Source organism: Pyxicephalus adspersus, chromosome 9 (genome assembly GCF_032062135.1).
Source record: "Pyxicephalus adspersus chromosome 9, UCB_Pads_2.0, whole genome shotgun sequence".
NCBI classification, from domain to species: domain Eukaryota; kingdom Metazoa; phylum Chordata; class Amphibia; order Anura; family Pyxicephalidae; genus Pyxicephalus; species Pyxicephalus adspersus.
The window spans coordinates 36,483,014-36,502,996 of NC_092866.1; the positions used below are offsets into that span (position 1 = coordinate 36,483,014).

The 19,983-nt window shown below is 37.7% G+C and overlaps 1 protein-coding gene across 7 annotated transcripts in view; it reads right to left on the minus strand.

The window, feature by feature from the left end:
• Nucleotides 1–19,983, minus strand: part of MARK2 (microtubule affinity regulating kinase 2) — an 80,591-nt gene that overhangs the window by 17,971 nt on the left and 42,637 nt on the right. For all 7 annotated transcript variants that reach the window (XM_072421429.1, XM_072421434.1, XM_072421432.1 and 4 more), the window contains exons 2-13: nucleotides 14,012–14,203; nucleotides 12,316–12,369; nucleotides 11,347–11,395; nucleotides 10,374–10,439; nucleotides 8,725–8,795; nucleotides 8,251–8,307; nucleotides 6,593–6,829; nucleotides 5,081–5,200; nucleotides 3,314–3,413; nucleotides 2,578–2,690; nucleotides 913–1,045; nucleotides 645–823 (exon numbers count right to left, since the gene is read on the minus strand). In XM_072421429.1, the coding sequence (XP_072277530.1) occupies nucleotides 645–823; nucleotides 913–1,045; nucleotides 2,578–2,690; nucleotides 3,314–3,413; nucleotides 5,081–5,200; nucleotides 6,593–6,829; nucleotides 8,251–8,307; nucleotides 8,725–8,795; nucleotides 10,374–10,439; nucleotides 11,347–11,395; nucleotides 12,316–12,369; nucleotides 14,012–14,203 (1,371 nt within the window). The remainder of the gene's footprint in view (nucleotides 1–644; nucleotides 824–912; nucleotides 1,046–2,577; nucleotides 2,691–3,313; nucleotides 3,414–5,080; nucleotides 5,201–6,592; nucleotides 6,830–8,250; nucleotides 8,308–8,724; nucleotides 8,796–10,373; nucleotides 10,440–11,346; nucleotides 11,396–12,315; nucleotides 12,370–14,011; nucleotides 14,204–19,983) is intronic.

A 19,983-nucleotide genomic window follows, 5' to 3' on the forward strand; every position in this document is an offset into this window, starting at 1 on the left:
AAGGGGTTTCTCTTCTCCATGGAAATGATTCTGCGATCATCCACCAGTGTTGTCTTCCTTGGATGTCCAGGTCTTTTAGCATTTCTGAGTTCACAGTGCTTTGTTTCTTTCTCATGATGTACCAAACTGTAGATTTTGCCACTCATATAGTAGCAATTTCTCGGATGGGTTTTTTTCTGTTTTTGCAGTTTAAGGATGGCTTGTTTCACCTGCATAGATAGCTCCCCAACATGATCGCATGTTGTCAGTTCACAGCAAAATCGACCACATACTCCAGGCCTTTTATGTGCTTAATTGATAATGACATAACGAAGGAATTGCCTACACAAGCCCATGAAATAGCCTTTGAGTCAATTGTCCAATTACTTTAGCTCCTTACATTTTTTATGCAATCTTTGTTCAACCCACTGAAAGTCAGCAGTTCAACTGCATCGGAGTTGTTTCATTAATTGTGGTAAAGTACAGAACCAAAATTAGAAAAAAAGTTCTCTGTACAAATATTTATGGACTTAACTGTATTTGTTATTGCACAAAACTCATGTCACTTAGTTTGTGTTTGAATTAAGTAGAGTACAGACATATTATGCTTAATACTAATACACGAAATACAAAAATTTTTAAACTGTAGATTTTTTGCCACTTACTGTAGAAGGAGTTGGAGTGGTTCTCTTCCGTTCAAGCCCAGATAGGGGACTAGGTGGTACCCTAACTGTACTACTGGATTTGCGACCACTCTCTCGTTCCTCATCAGGTCGCTTATTTTCAGCGTTGTTACTCTGGGTCTTTTTTGAGTATGAATTTGATGTAGGGATGGCTGGTCCAGCTGAAAACAAAGCAAATTTAATAAAAATCCTTGCTTGCTTATTCATGAGGAAAACGGAGCTCAGTATACCAATTTAAGGCACAACTTACCCTGGTCACTTAGCCGTCTTTGTTTGGTATTGGCAGATACACTGCGATGTACCTTGTGAGCAGGTGAAGGAGCTGTACTGTTTGCAATATCTGGAGGTGGTCTAGGTTTAAGGGTCATGTTGTCATTGTCCAGCTAAAAAGAAATAATAGAAGATAAATGAAGGGGAAAAAAAAAAAAAAAAAGATGACGTAAGGCACCAGTAATGAAATGGAACAGTTCACATACCATATCGTCGCAAAAATGGACACCAACCATATTTTCTCCTACACTGCTTTTGTCACTGTTACTAGAGGTCTTAAAATTGAGCTGGCTTTTATTATTCCCCAAACTGCATTTTCTTCCTAGTAATCAGTAGTTTTTCAGTTTCCTAATGTCAGGGCAGATTAGACCATGGTTGGTTGCAATGGTAATACCTGGAGAAAGATTCTTCTTCTGCTAGATACTTTACCCAAGTATTTGAATACACTCCTCTATATATATTACATTTTCCACATTTAACAACATATATACATTTAACAAAATTTACAGTGCTTAGCATCAACACAAAAGGAGCAGAGTTGCAGTGCATGCCTCATCAAAGCACAAGATCTGTGCTAGGGTGCACCCTACTACTATTCACTTTTATTGTGCCCAAGATATTTGTGGAGGTTTATGTGCAAATTACCTATCCCCAAGTAAAACCAAATATTATCCCAACTATTTTAGATCATGACAGAGAACACTTATTTTATTTTTAAACTATGAAATAAAGAGTCAATCCTTTTAAACTGCAATATTCACCTAATATGAATAGTAAACCAAGAAATTGCATTATAACCACTTATAATGCTCTTTACATGCAATTGTTTCTCTATTGATTTTCCATGACTGGAGATTTTTTTCAGAATCTGGAGAGCAATATTTAATGAAAATCACAAACAGTCAAATCTGTCATTGGCTAAGACAGAAACAGCAAAGCTGAAACGTGTCGGCAAAGGCTGCTATTTTAACTTGCTCAATATAGAATTTTTGTGGATTTAATGTCCAGTGTACTAGAGTTCCTAGACAAGTTAAAGTTTTAATAGATGCTTAATATAATCTGAAATCCACCATTTCATATATATTATACAGTGGCTTCAGAAAGTATTCAGCCCCTTTCACTGTTTTCAATTTTGTTGTTCCAGCCTGATGCTACAATTGTTTACATTATATTTCTTCTCATTATTCTATGAATAATGACAATGTGAAAACAGAATTTTAGACAATTTTCTTAAAATTTTTCAAAAGAAAAAAGGAAATATCACATTGACATAATAATTCACACCCTTTACTTAGTACTTAGTTAAAACACCTTTGGCAGAAATTACAGCTTCAAGCCTTTCTATGTATAGGGCAACAAGCTTTGCACAGCTGGATTGGGACTTTTCTGCCATTCAATCTTGCAAACCCACTCAAGCATAATCAGGTATGGATGGGGACTGTCAGCCATTTACAGGTCTCTCCTGAGATGCTCAAAAGGGTTCAAATCAGTGCTCTGGCTGGCCCACTAAGACATTCACAGAATTGTCCCTAAATCTCACCGTTGCCTAAAATCCCAAAAAATTACATGTACACCGCTAATACAACTCCAATTGTCACCTTGGTAAACTGAAGTTGTTTTTCAAAAACACATGAGCACTTAGTACCTCAGATGACTTATACCCAAGCAGCAGGTAAGTGGCCATAACTTCATTGTATTTCTGATTTACAAGAGAGTCCTGGATTTCCTCACGGGTGTAGCCCATAGTCACCATCAATTCTGTGTAAAGACAAGTAAACTTTTATTTAATCAAAATTACATTAACAAGTAGGATTGTCTAGCAGGGATAAAATGTAGACCTGCTAATTTTGAAAGAAGTATGCAAATATTCCTTTATTCATCTGCTGTAAAGAAACCTAAATGCAAAATGTAGCCATTGGCACTAACTTTTTTTTTTTTTTTTTTTAAGCTATACCAATGTCTAGCTGAGTTTTTCTATAATTACAACAGGAGATTACCATCTTGAATACAAACTGACACATTCAGAACAAAGACCAAGAATTACTGGACGATAAAAATAAGGTATATAACTGGGTATAAATTGCACAACAGTTTTAACTTTCACATTTATTGTAGCCACATCCAAACTATAATAATCTGAGACAACGAGCAACTAAAAGTTTTGTCCTTTAGAGTTTTTCCATAAGGTTAGTTTAGTGGTTTAGTGTCCTGCTCTATCCCTTCAGGAAAAAGTAAATCAGTTACAGTTATGAAGCTGTAATTCTTCAATAATATTGCCTATTTAGATACCATAATCTTCTATATACATTTAACAAATGCTAACAAAATGAACCTACGCTGATTAAAAGTATATGAATAAAATAAAAACAAAAATGTAAAACCTGTCCTCTTTGGATCCTTGTAGTCTGGAACTGGTTCCACATAAGGTTTCAACTCATCATCTTCATATCCCACATTCATCCAACGATCCCTCATGATTTGCTGAGAAGAATGACAAAAATTTATAAGTAAATATTTTCAAAATATGCTGATCAGCATTTAAAATTCTAAAATAAAGTGTCACACAAATTCCTGCTGCTACGACAATTTATGCAACAAGAACAAACTTTTTACAATCTAGTGATTTTGATTGAATTAAAGCTTTGCACAGATGCTAGATTTTTAACCATCCGAGACAAAAGTTTGTCATAGTCAGTCTTCCAATAGTTTAGTGATTCACAGTGCTAGATCACAAAACCATTATCATGGACAGCTATTGTTTTCTCCTGCTCATCTTCCTCTTTTCCCACTCAATAAAACAGTAACTGCACAGTTTGTCTGTACAGCACTCCTTTGTCCCCACTGTCACCTAAACTATCATTTTGGGTGATCGTTGTTGGGTATATTTAAGTTTTTTAATAAGGTCAATGCAGAAAGGCATCCTGTTCAGCCTTCTCGCCTTCACACAGGCAAGCTGCTGAGCAGCCTTGTCAGTGCAAACGCTTGTTTGTCCATCTTACCACCCAAAATAATCACAAATCATTTTGGGGAAGGAAAACTGAGTGTCTGTAAGGAGCTTCAGGTATCCAGAAAATTCAATTCTTTGTAACCCCAACAAAAATTACTGGTATCAGACAAAAGAATTACTCTCGGTTGTTTGAACCATGGGGAATTTTTTTCTCTTAAAAATATGGTATTTGTTTGGCAAGCCCCACAAGCACACTGAGAAACTGTAAATAAGAATATCATGTAATATGGCATAAACAAATGCACTGTTACCCTAGCATAACTTACTGTACAAAATGAAGAGGTGTTTAACCTCCATAGCGGTCTAATTCTGTGCAAATTTCCATGCAAAAACGGTACAATTTTTGCATTGAAATGTATCTTTCATTGTAGGCTATAATTCTTAGCCATAACTTATTGATATTTAAAAAACAACAACCTTTTTTTTTTTTTTTTTTTAGGTAAAAGCTACCCCGAGTGTGACTTGGGAATACTGATTTTTGCCTGGAAAATCCACTCCGAGTCACACTCGGGAATACCGCTAGGGGGGGTTAAACAGTACAAAAAACAAATCCAGTTCATTTAAAATTAAAATGTCAGTAGAAATCAAACTTCGAGAATTCATCCATCCTTCATCAATCGCCATAAACATGAGAATGAACCAACCTAACCTTTTGGGGAATAATTACCTTAAGTGTTCGGGAACCTTTTTTTTTTTTTTCTCTATAGCCATTGAAGTTTTAATAGAACCTATCCCAGACCATGGTGGTCAGACCTTACCTGTTTATATCAAAACCCTCTCATGTCTACTGGGCATGCTTTCTATGAAAACCCAGGTTTGACACCTGAACAGTGCCAAAGTACATACCGTATTTCTTTTGTCCCCCTAAAACCTTTATACAACAGATTCACATTTCTTCATTACTACATTCTGAATCAGAAAAACACATTTTTCTCCATGTTATCATGAAACATTCTTCAATGGAGTTCGACATTTATGCTACCATCCTAATTTTTAACACATTTCATTACAACAAAAACTTTTAGAGAAATTAACCTCCAATATTCCTGTAATAAAAGTTGTAAGAAAGTAAAGTTCTGACAAGTTTGCCTTAGGGAGGAGGACGGCTGAAAAAAATGAGCATTAGATGAAAGTCTCTTACCTCCAGTGTGCCCCTTTTGCTTGGGTTTAAAATGAGGAATTTCTTCAGCAAATTTTCACAGTCCGTGGACATATAAAAAGGAATGCGATATTTACCACGCAATACACGCTCACGCAGCTCCTAAATGAGATATAACCAGAAAAAGCTGTAAATGACCTGAGAGTTTAGGCTTAATAAGATGATTTTTTTTTTCAGGCAACCTCAATACTTCCTAAGCAGATAAAGGTTTTTAGCAGGTGAAATGCCTTGTGGAGGTGACATGATAACTGTGGCCCAGTGAGGCTAACAAAATGCTGCCATCACACAGAAACAAACTACTAAATTGCACAAAGTACTTCTAACAACAGAGTTGTGGTTCTGTAGCAAAAGTTCACTGCACTGCAACAGGTTTGGTCCTGTCCCAGGTATAAGGGCCTCAGGTCCTGGAAGCTGGGTGCACCGACAGGAAGGCAACGCCAGAATTGTTGCAGAGAACACCTGTATACCCAATGAACTAGGGAAACCTGCTCTTCTTGGTTAACAAGAGAGACTTCCGGAGTATCAGAGAAAAAAAAATACCTAATGAACTTTGAAGAACCTGCACCCATTTGACAAAAAAGAGGCTCTTAGAATTTTAGCGACATATCTGAATTTACCAATAGCTGTTAATAGTTGAAAACAAACAAACAAACAAAAAAAAAGTGAGAGCTGAATAAATACTATCCACCTTTCGAGCAAAATTAGGAAAAGGTCTGTGGCATTTTAGTAGTAAAAGGGGTTATCATAGGTTGCTCTATTTTTTTTCTGCCCCAGTGTTCAGTCCTTCTGTAGGCAGCAGTATACTCCAATGTTAATTCCTTTTTCTAAAAGTTACCGTGTTGGAATGTATTCTGAATGAACACAATTTGAATACCATTTTATGTAAAATATGAAGAGTCTAGTAAATAGACACCAAGTATATGTCATGTCTTGAAACTGTATACACCCACAAAACATATGTAAAACTTGACAGCTCCTGCAATCAGTATACAGTTAATTCTTCTTTTGTTTAACTTTGGCCCCGATAGGGAAGTCCAGGCTCCCTCTGAAGTGAAGTGACAGTCTATGTAATTACACAGAAGGAATGTGGGCAGAGGGATGATCCCTGTTAACTGTTAAAAAAAGCTGACAGTTCATGCAGGCAGTATGGGAAATTCTTTTTTGTATACCTTTTGCTCCCTTGCCTAGAAGTCCAGAGGATATCAAGGGATTGATAGTCTATGCGAGAAAACAGGAGGGCTGGCTCCTGCTGTCAACTGTGACAGAATGGACAGGTAAGAAGCGACTAATATTAAGAATGAACATCAAATTACAAACAAAGGTGTGTAGATAATTATGATCCAGAGCAGAAAAAAAATATGATCCCAACTTAACTAGATAATGGAATGGCCATTACAGGTCTGTACTGCCCTTGGCATTTGTAAATTATTATCATAGTATTTGTTACTCAGTCAATAGGAATTAAATACATTTGTTTGTTTAACACGCAAATACCTTTAAATTTTGGCCATCAAAAGGCAAGGAACCGCTGACCAATGTGTAAAGGATAACACCAAGACTCCACACATCCACCTCAGGCCCATCATACTTCTTTCCCTGAAAAAGTTCAGGGGCTGCATATGGTGGACTCCCACAGAATGTATCCAGCTTGTTTCCAAAAGTAAATTCATTGCTGAAGCCAAAATCAGCAATTTTTATATTCATATCAGAGTCCAGAAGGAGGTTTTCTGCCTAAGCAAGAAGAGATGTGGGAAATGAAAAACATACACCAATAAAAATATTCTGTCCAATCGAATCATCAATAGTAGGTTAGCCAGAATTTTCACCTAAAGTGAAATATTAAAACCTCTGTTAAACTTTTTTTTATCCTTGTGGCTCTACTCAGGGGATAATTTCACACTTGCAATCTCAACACACATAAAAGTAAAGGGAAACCTCCATCAGTGACACAAAGGGTTAGTACAGACTAGCCATAAGGTTGTAGTAAATTTACCATTTCCTCACACCTCTCCACTGCACTGTAGTAAGAGACTACATGTTGCACCTTGCCCCAAGCTGCCCATTAAGGATTGTATGACAGGACCAATGAATAGTTCATTAGGAACTAATGCAGCATTCAGAGTGACCATATGGCTGCCAAGGTGCCAACCACCGGGTTATAAAAACACTTCCACCAGTTTTTTCTATTGTTGCTGTATCCTGTGGAGTGACACAGTTGGCAAATATAGTAATACCCAGCAAAACAAAAGAAAATCTTGACTAAAGTTCAAAAAATTGGCTAAAACTATACTAGATAAGCTCTTCAGTTCATTTGCAATACAAGATTACTATTGCAATACAAGATTACAAGTCGCTAAATAGAATATAACAAGACAAATATTATGGAGTAAAATAGTATTAGTAAATTCTTTAACAAATACACAAGCAGTCTCAAATGGGTTCACACAGTTTAGGGGGCCAAATTAGGACAGAGAGAAAGTTACCAACCAGTCAAATGAACTTGTGAATCTATTCTGAAAGATCTCATAAGTCTAAGGAAAGGAAGCACCTGAACTCATGTTGCATTTGGCCACCAACACTAATCCTAATTTCATTATAGTTTAACAACTGAAAACAAGTGTCAGAAGAATATCTCCACTGATTTCTGGAGTACCAAGAAAGTTACAGGTTTTCTATTCTGTTGTATACTAATAGGTGCATAAAAACGAATATTCTTGTTTACACTATGCTTGAAAACCGTATGATTAAAAAGTATTTATCTTAAAAAAGGTTTACATGCAAAGTCATTACTTTTACAGGTTTACATTAAAGTCATTATATACAGCTTTTATTTATGTTAAGAAACTTTTAAAAAGATAGTGACTTTCACCCCTTACCCCCAAAAGACAACTGAAACACTAAAGAAAGAAAAACACTAAAAGAAAAAACCACAACCCTTTAAACACTTTCCTAACATTTTTTTCAGTTCCTTTGGGCCCTGGAAAAAAGGGGGGGTGCTCTAATATGACAAAGAGTAGTTGTGAAAATAGAGGTTTCTTAAGCCATTTTTAAAGGATTAACTGCTAAATAGTGTCTACAGGGTGGGAAAAGATCAAGGATAGAAACCAGAAAATCAAAAGTAAAAGAGATTACATAATAACATAATTTCTCACCTTTAAGTCTCTGTGTACGATAAACTTTTGGTGACAATACTGCACAGCAGAAACAATCTAAAAAAAAAGGAAAAAAGGGAGGGGGGCATATAAACCATCACACAGGGCTGTAACAACAATATTATTTTGTTTCTGTTAAAGTGGTGTACACAGAAAGTCCTGTCATTCGGAGCACAATTACTTGCAAATTTACCTAGTCCACCTCTATTCTCCTGATCTTGTAATATATACTAAGCTTGTTATTTCTTTTATATCTTGGTATTAGACAACACAAAAAACTATACGGTTGGCAGTTCACAAAAAAATGTAAACCTGGTCTAACTTTTTTTTGCTTGGTTAAGACTTAAAAGTCTGAAAAGAAGTCAGCATTTATTCAAAGGCTGCATATTTTAAGTTGCCTTGTTCTCTTTTTTAGGGAAAATGTAGAAAGCCGATCTCTCACATGCAGTGCAGAAAACAACATAATGAACTCACCTGCCTAAACTTTGCACGTGCCTCCTTTTCTTTCATCCTTCCATGAGCAACCAAATAATCAAAAACCTCACCTGAAAAGAGATTATGTAGTCCAATAAATTACCAGAATGAGAGCTGATAATTTCATGTTAGTAAATGTTTAAAGTATTTAATATTTATTTTATGTATATAAATGTTATTACTTTTTCCACATAAGTGGTATATTTACAGGTGGGTGCTTAGAAGTTCCTGGCTTTGCCCAGAAAGAAGAGAGCCAGAGTTATGAAATAACACATTTATTCAACAAATTCCCCCCTGAGACTGATGCACTTGGTACAGAGTAGTTGCAGCTTTTCTAGACTGTTCAAATAAAAGTCCCCTGGTTGGGCCGCAAACCAGCTCTCAGCAGCATCTTTGACGTCATAAATGTCCTCAAAATGTTGCCCTTTCAGGTGTTTCTTAAAATTCAGGAACAGATAATAGTCCGAAGGGGCCAGGTCAAGTGAGCAGGGGGATGATGGATCAATTGGAAACTCAGGGTGTTCAATTTGGCAGCCACATTATTGGATGTGTGCACAGGTGCATTGTCCTGCAAAAAAAGGATTCCTTTGGTCAACTTTCCATGGCGTTTCTTCTTAATTGCCTCCTTCAGCTGGTCCAGGAGGTTAGCATAATACTGTCCGGTGATACTAGAGCCCTGAGGTAGGTAGTCCACCAACAGAATACCGTCTTTGTCCCATAAAATGGACGCCATCGCTTTATTAGCTTGACTGTTCCTTGGTTTCAGGATCATTGATGTGAGCCAGATTTCATCCTCAGTCACTAACCTAGCCAGAAAGTACTGTGCAGCTTCAAAACGGGCCAAAACGGCTTTGGATGCTTCAACTCGTTCCTTCTTCTGATCACTGTTCAAACATTTCGGCCCTCTCTTGGCTGAAAGCTTGCGCATGTCGAGGATGGTGGAGATAAACCCAGCACGCTCCCATGAGATGTCAAGTATCTGGGCTATCTTTTTTGCCGATATTCGCTGGTCCTCAATCAGCTCATTGACAGCATCGCAGGTTGCTGGGTCAGTTGGGGTTTGACAGTGCTGTAGGAAGGACACTTCTCCCCCAGTGTTTGTGACATCTTAGAGTGAACGTTCCTTGCTCACTTTCCCTGGGGAAACAAAAACTTCATGGGGGCCCATAACTTCAACGGCGTGAAACTTGCTTGTGCCTCTGATATTTGCACAGTTACATACTAATTTATTAGGCAGTCATATGCCCCCACACTTCTCAGCACCCCCTCACAAAACCAATTTGGTGATTTACCAAAGTGCTCGTTTTATTGTACTGTGGGAACGGAGATGGTCAAATGTACTTTTACATTCTCAAAAAACATTTAGGAACAGAGATGGGCTAACAAACAGATACATTTTTTTTTTTTTGAATGGTCCTCATTCTCAATTCTTTCACTTGGTGGTGATACGTTTGTTTTCAATCATAAAGAATAGCTTTTTAAAATTATATTTCAAAGCCTAAATCAATCATGACACAATGCATTTAAATATATATAGAAAGAAAAATGCCACCTTTTTTTAATACCAGTTTACACACAGGTAAATCATGTATGCTGGTTTTAGCAAGAATAATAAATTCATTAGATTTTCAGAGAAAACAAATACAAACCTCCACTGGCATATTCCATTACAAGGTACAATGTCTTCTCTGTTTCTATCACTTCAAATAATTTTACTAGAGGAAAAGACATCAGATTTAGAGAAAGCAGCAGGACATAAATGATAACTCTAGATACAACAAATTAATTACTACAACTACAAGTTCCTGCACAAGCACTATGCTCTTCTTCCAGGTTTGGCAACTTCAGCCACTGTAATTGGCAAATGCGGAATGAATGAACTCCAGCTGAGGTTTAGTCATCTTAGCACATGGAGGAACTTCGAGATCCACCCTTGGGTGAATATGCCACCACATTCTTTTTGAAAGATATTAAAACAAGCCGATTTTCTATCGCTGGGCATTTTTATCTTACAAATAATTTGCTGATGTTCTCTAACTTAACCCCCCTAGCGGTCTAATTCAGTCCGTAATTCCACGCAAAAAGTGTTACATTTTTTTTGCATAGAAATTGATTTGCATTGTGGGCCTATAATTCTTAGGCAAAACTCACCGAAATATGTCCAATATTTAATAAAATAATAATAATATTAATAATTTAATAAACCTGAAATAAAAAAAAAATATCTGTTAAAGAAAAAAAAGAAAAATAGTGAACACATGTAATAAAACTGTACAGTAGCATGTATAATTTATATATATATATATATATATAAAGATTTCTTTGAAATTTCCCTCCGCACCAACGCATGCACCGACGTCACCGGGAAACCCCGGAGATCGTCTTTGCAGACGTCGGCTGGATATAAGAGGAAGAACACGTGTCCCGAGGAGCTGCAGGGACCAGCAGGACGCCAGGGGACAACAACGGAACAAGGTAAGTAGTATTTGTTTCAGGATTACCGCTTTTTGCATGGTAAATCCACCCTGGGTCACACTCGGCAATACCGCTAGGGGGGTTAAATGACTCGTCATATTTAGAGAAACACTGGACAGAAGCAATAAGACAAGTATGAGAGTTTACCTATGTTAGGATGATTCAGAAGCTTCATAATTCGTACTTCTCTGAAGAGCTGTTAGACACGATTAAAAGTAATTATTTAGGAGAAAACAAAAAACAATTTACAACAGCTTTTACATGTGCTTGTAGATTTTAAAATCAACATAACTTTTAGTAACACATTTGCTGTAAACCAAGCATAGTTCTCACATAAATGCATAATATCTCATGTAAGGTAGGTTTCAATCAAAACTGCAAAAAGCTATTTATTTAAAAATTGGCTATGGATGGTCTTTCTTGAATTAGCTGAGCTGTAGCTGTATTGTATATGCTCTTTGGTAATTAGGGTGGTAATTAGGGTTAGACTTTTCACTTAATGACATCATATTATATCCTGGGGTCAAGCCTAGTGTCCCTTCAAGATGGCCCTGGGGCAAGAGGCACATTAACACATTCCCCTGTATAAACCCTCAGATTGTAAAGAAGTCAACACCACAGCTGTTTTTTGTTTAATCATTGAATAATTTGGAAAGCTCTGCAGGTTCATACAGAATTGAAAGGTGCACCTAATCCATAGTGGACCACTGCTGACATGCTTTTACCCTGCTTCAAACTGGTTTAGCATTTCCATAGGCTTGTTTAGAAATGCCAACCTCATCTGAAGTGAGCAGATGAGAGGCAAAGGCCTGTAAGGTACATTAATTCTCCAAAACTGAAAGGAACAAGCTTTTAGATATTGAAAAGGGACAAGTTTATATATTTAAGGAAACCAGTGACTTCAACAGACAGTTAAAAGTATAGTTTTCCTGTGTAATTTTAGGAGAGATTTATTATCAACATGTCAGTGTGCTTAATAGATATTACAGCAGCTCATTCTCCCTAAAATCCATTAGAATTTTACAACAAACCAACATGATTTGCAAACAATATATTATATTCCACACATCTCACACAGAGACCATCAATATTTCTACAAAGTAATTAACTGCTTACCTTCTGCAAACTGGAAGAATTCAGTTGTGTTTTGTCTATAATTTTTACAGCAACCTGAAAAAAGTTTTTATATCATTACATTGCTTATTTGAAATATTAGAGTAAAAAAAATTAGAAAAATAATACTTTATTTTTTTTTTCTACAGTAGTGTCATATCACTCAACAGAGCAACTTTCGTTGTAAACCTCTTATTTGAACAAACGTGATCAGGTATCTGATTGTTACAGACTGACTGTTCTTGTATCACCTATTTAAAATATCAAATCACAAAGTATTGGAAGGATTGAGCATGTGTCTCCAGCCTTAAGCATTGCACAGGGGATCAGGAATTGTGTCCGACATTAGTTTGAGATGCTTCAAAGGTCATTTAGAGTTAGACAGGTCTATTGAACCTTTAACTGACTGTCTTTTACATGGGTAAATTGGAAGAAGACATGTGTGTGTCTTGGACATTCCGGGGTGTGCACAGGAGATCAGGCGCCATATGCTCCCTTCTAAGCAAACACTGCTGGCCATACTAATATAATGCAGGTGCCTTAATCTCAAAGACAGAAACAGTTTTCACTACCAGACCTTGCTGGGGCAGGATTTGCATCATGCAGGGTGGCTTATGCGACTGGATCCTAATTGGTCCATGGAGTCCTGTAAAGGAGTTGAAAATCTAACACTGTAGACCTAAAAGGCCCAGTGTGCTTCTAGACCAGGGATCGGCAAACTTTTATGGCTAGTAGGCCATTTCAGGGGTGGGCGGGAGCACACTAGGGCGGAGTCCCGCCCTATTGGCTCTGCCCACCACAAGGTAACACCCCCTAAAGTGAAATCCTTCTCCTTTGTATGCATTGCGGAGGAGAGGGAATTACCTTCAGGGAGCGTTCCCTATTTACTGCGGAGGCGGAAGAATTAACGCCGGCTGTGGTAAATAGCGGAGAAAGAGTAAGGAGGCGGCACCGGAGCTCCCGTTCCGGTAGTTCCTAACGCCCCCTGGCAGATTCGGCTGGCAACCCGTGGCTCCGGATCGGCCAGGGGGCGTTAAGCCCGAACGAACTACCGGTTAGGCCGTATCTGGCCTAAAGGCCAGAGTTTGCCGACCCCTGTTCTAGACTCTCAGTGAAGAAGCCACTTTGATAGACTGCGGAACATCTTCAATTCAAAAACAAGTCCATTTGAATATGACCAACTACTACTAGATATTTTCTCTATTATCTTCGTTTTCAGTACTTTCCTCTACACTCTAATAGCTGGGTTATTTGACTCTATACTGTAATCACATTGTCATGTAAACTCTTCAAGGCAACTTCTGGAAGTCCTGACTCTCAGTGTACAGTTACTTCCCCCACGTTGACTTTGGTCATTGCCTGCAATACAGATACTTTACACTTTCCTTCCTCTTATCTTAACCTTAGTCTCTTTTTACTCTGGATTATTTCCTCTTCATATTTAAAAACCTGTTTTAGAAAAAAAAAAAAAAAACATTTTAAAACAGGTAATCAAGTGAGAAGACTGCAGTGTGTTTAGGTTCTGTGTAACCTGAGTACCAATACTAAAGAGATCAGATTACGTGTTCTGCGTGGTTGATCCTTAGTGGTTATTAGAAACGTAGCATATAGCAGCTCTTCCTGACATTTATTGAGAAGTAAAACGCAGACACAGTGCCGATAAACTAAAAACAATTCAATGCCTCTTAACATTTCTCACCTCTTTTCCAGTTAAAACATGGCGTGCTAGTTTAACTTTGGCAAAATTGCCTTTGCCGATGGTTTTGAGGAGACGATAGTTTCCAATATGTGGTTGTTCATCTGTTGAAGTTGGTATCGAAGGGCGACATCTCAGCATATTGGGCTTGCTGTTACCACTGCTCGCCTTTGAGTCTGTGTGACCCAATGCAGGCTGTAAAGAAATATGAGGGAACATTAAATTGCAATTTCTTTCATACACAACATTTACATAAATATCTTTATTCAATGACCCTCCCCTACCCCCTTAGCCAGTGAAAAACTTGCATGATCTATAGTGCAAACTCTACAGCAATAAAACAAAGAAAGATGCAGTGGTAGGAAGTCTGCCCCATGGGCTTCCCAACAGTAAAGATCATTTGAATTCTGGATGTGTTCAATTCCATCAAAACCAGAACATGGTTCTCCCCAGAAATTTTTTTTCAGCCAGGTGGTGGGAAGCTGTAGCCGGCTGGTTAAAAAAGGAGTGTGGCAAAACATGGCAAATTTAGTGCTCCAAGTTGTTTCTGCCATGGGTATTCAGTAACCTCTTATTGTTTCAGTTTTCTACCTTCTCCCTATACTTTGTTCCAACTTTGTAATGCCTGCCCTGTTAGTATATCCAATTTTTCCATTATATGTATTTTGCCACAACTGTCCTATGCTGTGTATTGTGACCCAACTTCTAGTGTTCTAAGTTTTAAGAGTGTATTCCTTTGTAGTAGTGTAATAGTATAACGAATGTGGTGTAACAAGTTAGGCTTAGTTCAAATTAGCAGTAAAAAACATTTACCCCTTCTGAGTGACTTCTGGCAACTGCTAATCACCTAGGATTGGTAACAGGCAGTAAGTGCTAGGCACCTAGGATTGGTAACAGGCAGTAAGTGCTAGGCACCTAGGATTGGTAACAGGCAGTAAGTGCTAGGCACCTAGGATTGGTAAAAGGCGGTAAGTGCTGGGCTTTTTCAGAGCTAGCAGTTTTTTAAGCAGCAGTGGTTCCTGGCATGAGGAATGGACAAATATAACCTCACTGCCAGTGTGAAGTCAGCCTAACTTCAGATGTGCTCCTGAGGCTATATTTAGTTAAAGTGAACTTTTGTAAAAACATTCTTTTTTTCCACTTGATCCTTTTACAAAATTAGCCTAGCAGACCCATGCTGGCTCAGCTTCCACCTCTTCTCCAATGCTCACTTGTACGTCCAGTGCTGTCTTACACTGCGCATGAACACTTTTTTTTACATTATAAGAAAGCCTCTGAAGATGCATGCACCGAAGGAGCAGTGCAGAGCCTCTCGGGATATGTGACACAGATATCCTAGGAGGCTGCGGATTTCCTCTTCGGTCTTTACGGAAATGGAAGTAAAGACTGATAGGGAGAGATCCTCCCCAAAAAAGTAAAAATATAAAAACATGCATATAAAACAGTCACTCTTTATTATAATGTTAAAAATGTTGTAAAGCTTTATTAGCATCATGCATGTGATATCAGATGGGGACAAGACAGACAGTGACCCCCCTCTCATCACTGTCCATATTCTATTAAAAAAAAAACAAAAAAAAAAACTGTGGGGTTTATCCACAGTGTGTCAGATGTGTGTGTATGTGTAATAGCTGCTTGTCATATCCTGCAGCCTAATAACACGCTGTGTTCACACCTTCATATCTCCTAAACCATTGGTTGTATTGATTTGACATTTTTAAGGTACATGTCGAGGCATAGGAAACAAACTGTAGGTGCAAGTGGGGCACACTTGTTGCTAAACCTTTCTAAAATGTAAATACTATGGCATTATGAGAACATAAATCTCTACCTAGCAAAATTTGCTGCCTGCTCTGTTACACATATCTGTCTGCATCTCTACCTCAAACCCAAATTTTTCTAGAATTAACAGGTGCAGGGAAACAAAAAAATAGGTGGGAGTGGGAGACACTTATGACCATCACCTTTCATCAACCAAGACATCATTAAAACATTAAAAAAAAAAAAAAAACTGTCCTTTAAAATGTTAAAATAAAACCTTGTTACACATGACTGTAACCTACCAGTACCTGAACCCCAAAAAATTTTAGTGGGCAGAATTTATGTTCCAATGATGCCATAGTGATGACGTTTTAGGGGATGTTAACAAATGTTCCCCACTTGTACCTATATTTTTGGTTTCTTACACCTCTCCATTGGTAACAGGGCAGGGAAACCTATTTTGATGGGCAGAGTGTTTTATATTCTAATGATGCTGTAGTAATGAGATTGTAAGGGGAGAATGTGTCCGCCACTGCACTTATATTTTCAGTTTTGTACCCCCCACCTCAGAGAAATTGGAGTTCAAAGAAGAGAAGCAGACAGTAGTTTCAAAGGTATAGATTTGTGACAGGTAGGTATATATTTAGGGCCCACCCCAATGCTCCTTGCTATGTTAGTGGCCTCGGGGTCCCCAATTTGCATTTTCACTTTAGGACTCCAAGGCACACTTTCCTCTGAAACAGCAACCCCAAAGTTCAATTTTCACAACATTTTACACTTGTGACCCCATTATCTTGAAATGCTTTAAATTTGGGGGGCTGAAATTGTAGTAACTAGTATCTATGAGGGTCCCATGTGCACCCTGAAAACCATTGTGACACACAGTTTAGGAGATATGGAGGTTTGTACACAAAGAGCAGTGAGGATGCATAAAGACACGTAGACTTCACACACAGCTCTAGCAGTGGATACATTTTACAAGCAGCTTTTTTTTTCTTTTTAAATAGAAATCCCAGCTTGTGCTATCAGATGGGGACAGGGTTGCCTGTGTCTCATTCACATGAAGGCTGAACTCTGTGCTCACCTCTCATTGGCAGCAGCAATCCTCTGAACAGATGACAGCTGAGCACAGAGCAGCCTTACTGAGATCCGTGCAGAGAAATAAAGCTGCCGAGGAAGAGATGGGTGGGGTATTCACAGCGGCCGTGCGGAGCAACCGGCTAAAACCCTCTGGGGAGAAATTTGCAGAATGTGATCTGCTATAGGCCTAAAGAACATTTTTTTTTCTCTACAAAGCATTCAAACAGGAGCAGATGAATAGATTGTGACTATACATTATCTGTTGGTGTAATCTGACAGGGATCCTCCTATAACAAATGGTTTAGAGTTATTTGTTTTATCATTGTAAAGCTCATCAAAGTTTGTTATATTTGGGTATCAACCAGATAACACACTGGTTAGACAGGCAAACTCATTAGTCACAAACATAATCATGATGGATATTGTGCATTTAAACCTACAGAAGAATGTACAGTTCATACAGAAGAATGATCAGTTACGATGTTGGGGGTGGGGGAGAATTGTGTGTGTCCAAGTTTGAAAGAATAATGTTTTGTGATGGTGACTAAAATCTCTCTCTTTCTCCCACCAGGCTCTTGCTCTCATCAGAACATGAGGTGTTAGGAGACTTCAGTAATAACCGATCAAGGCATTTCTCCTTATTTCCGGTTTTGTTGTCGTAAGAAACCTCCCCAAAGGAACACTTTCAGTATTAAACTGAATCTGAAAAGTACAGATGTTCAAAACATTTATCTATACCTTACTGAGCAGTGAAATTGTAATTACCACAAAATATTGGAGAAATTGAAACATTGTATAGATTCTAAAAGGTAAAAGTATAAAACAAATGTTTACCCAGCCCATTACTTTGTCTGCTACCAGTCACAGTTTCTCATACCAATGAAATATTATTTTACAACTTAATTGAAAGCTTGAAGCACACATGAGTGCATGCTCCTTGTTCTGACAGAACACTGTCTCTTAGGGCTTTTTCACACAAATGGTTGTACTGTATGCACGGCTTTCTTGCTTTCCAATTTTAACTACTTTTCATCTACTGGTAGTTGAAGTGTTTTTTCAATCAGATGACAGGAAGTTAAGAAGCATTTAGAAAAAAAAATCCTGAAAAACACTGATAAGATTTGTCCAGAGTTGCAGAAATGCATTATTTCTTTGCAACCTGTCTTTTCAAATGCTTCCAGAATGCTTCCTTTCAACTGCTGAAAACTGCTGAGCAGGCATTTTAAAAGAGTTGTCATTCAAGACATGGTAAGTGTGTTTATTGGGGGCTTGTAAGGTAAGTTTTTTCTATTTAATCTTAGTTCCACTTTATCTGCACTTTGATATGGTTAATTGTCAGAGAAAATTACTTTTTAAGTGTGCACACATGGTTTTCTAAGTCTAAGGTCCATTTACACAGAGAGTACATTGAGTACAGCATGAGTCTAAAGGACAAAAAGATCTTAGCTATGACTTTTCTGTTTTAAATTAAAGCAATGAAATACAGGACAAGTGTTTATTAATAGCATTGTACAGTTCTGCATCCTCTTTCTGGATGTAAATGCATTGCTAGAGTAACAGCGCCAAACTGATATAAAGTCTGTAATCTGAAAATACAACACATCTAAGTTAATGAAATTTGCTTTTAATGTTTATGTAAACATCAAATTAACCAATATAGGAGACATCACCCTTACTGCCAATTACCTTAAGCTACGTACACACTTCCAATTATTATCGTTGGAAAACGAACGACGAACGATCCTGCACGATATCTACGAACGATCGTCGTTCGTTTCCAACGAGTTTCCTCGTTCGTCGGCGTCGTTGGTTACTTTTTTACGAACGATTTTTTGCCCAATCGATCGTTCGATTGGAACGATAAAAATTGGAAGTGTGTATGCACCTTTAGTTGGCTTCAATAGTTAAAGTAAGTGACCTGGAAAAAGCATGCAAATCAGAACTATGACTTTATTTGTATACTAATTTAGGATCAGTGACTCAAAGAAAAGATGCAGGTGGATCGGCCACCAGACTGCTAATTTCCACGAAAAGTCTAAAAGGGCAGTCACCATAATTCTGCCATGAAAGGCATTTCCAATTAAAATGAAGGGAAAAAAATTAAATATTGACATTTTAATGTAAATTGTATAGGTTCCCCACCATATAAATGAATTTTACAGTACCTAGTTTAGCATCTAAAAGGTCATCTATAGGGGGAAAAAAAAAACAACCTTTTATCTTCATACATACCTTAAAGTGGCCTGTGACTGAGCTCAGAGAAGTTCTCCATAGAGCCTTAAGCATGCAAAATTTGTAGTCAAACACAACTAATTGTTTCAGTCTTTCACTCACAATAATAAATGTGAACAGATTTACCTCTTAGTTACATAATACTTTTGATCTGAGCTAAGATTCCTAATAGTGAAATCAAACATTCTGCCACAACATACAATGCAGCAGTTAAATCACATAGCATAAAATATTAGCGATTGATCACCAACGCAAGCAGGAGTATAAGTGATTAGCAGTTTGTTGTAATGGTGATTCTTGGGCAATTCCTGACATTCTTGTTTACCAAATAAAATAAAACTTGTTTGACAAATTTTTGAACAAGAAGTTCAAAAGAATAAAAATAAAGTCTGCAACTAGTAATTAGGCTACGAACACACTTGTAATAATTATCGTTGGAAACGAATGATTAACGACCGATCGTCCGATAATAGTTAGCAAAAAAAAAAAAAAAATTGTACGGCTGGCCAATGACAATGAACGAGGAATGTCACTGGAAATGAACGACCGTACCGGTGGATCTGATTGGGGGACAATCGTTCACTATTTGTGTGTACGGTCGTTCAGTGATCGTGGATGGTTCTGCCGTACACTTACTCCGGTACATTTCACTTTTTGCATCGTTCAAACGATTGTATCCAGTGTGTGTACATTACTGCTAAACTATACTGTGAATAATCGTTATTAATCGTTTGTTTACTAACGATAAATATTGCGTGTGTGTATGTAGCTTTAATGTACAGTGCTGCATAATATGTTGGCGCTATTTAAGTACTGTATAATAATAATAATAATGTCGTGGCCATGTGAAAATGTTCATGTCACCACTAGAGGGTGCTGTTTGAAGACCAGACCTGCTCTGC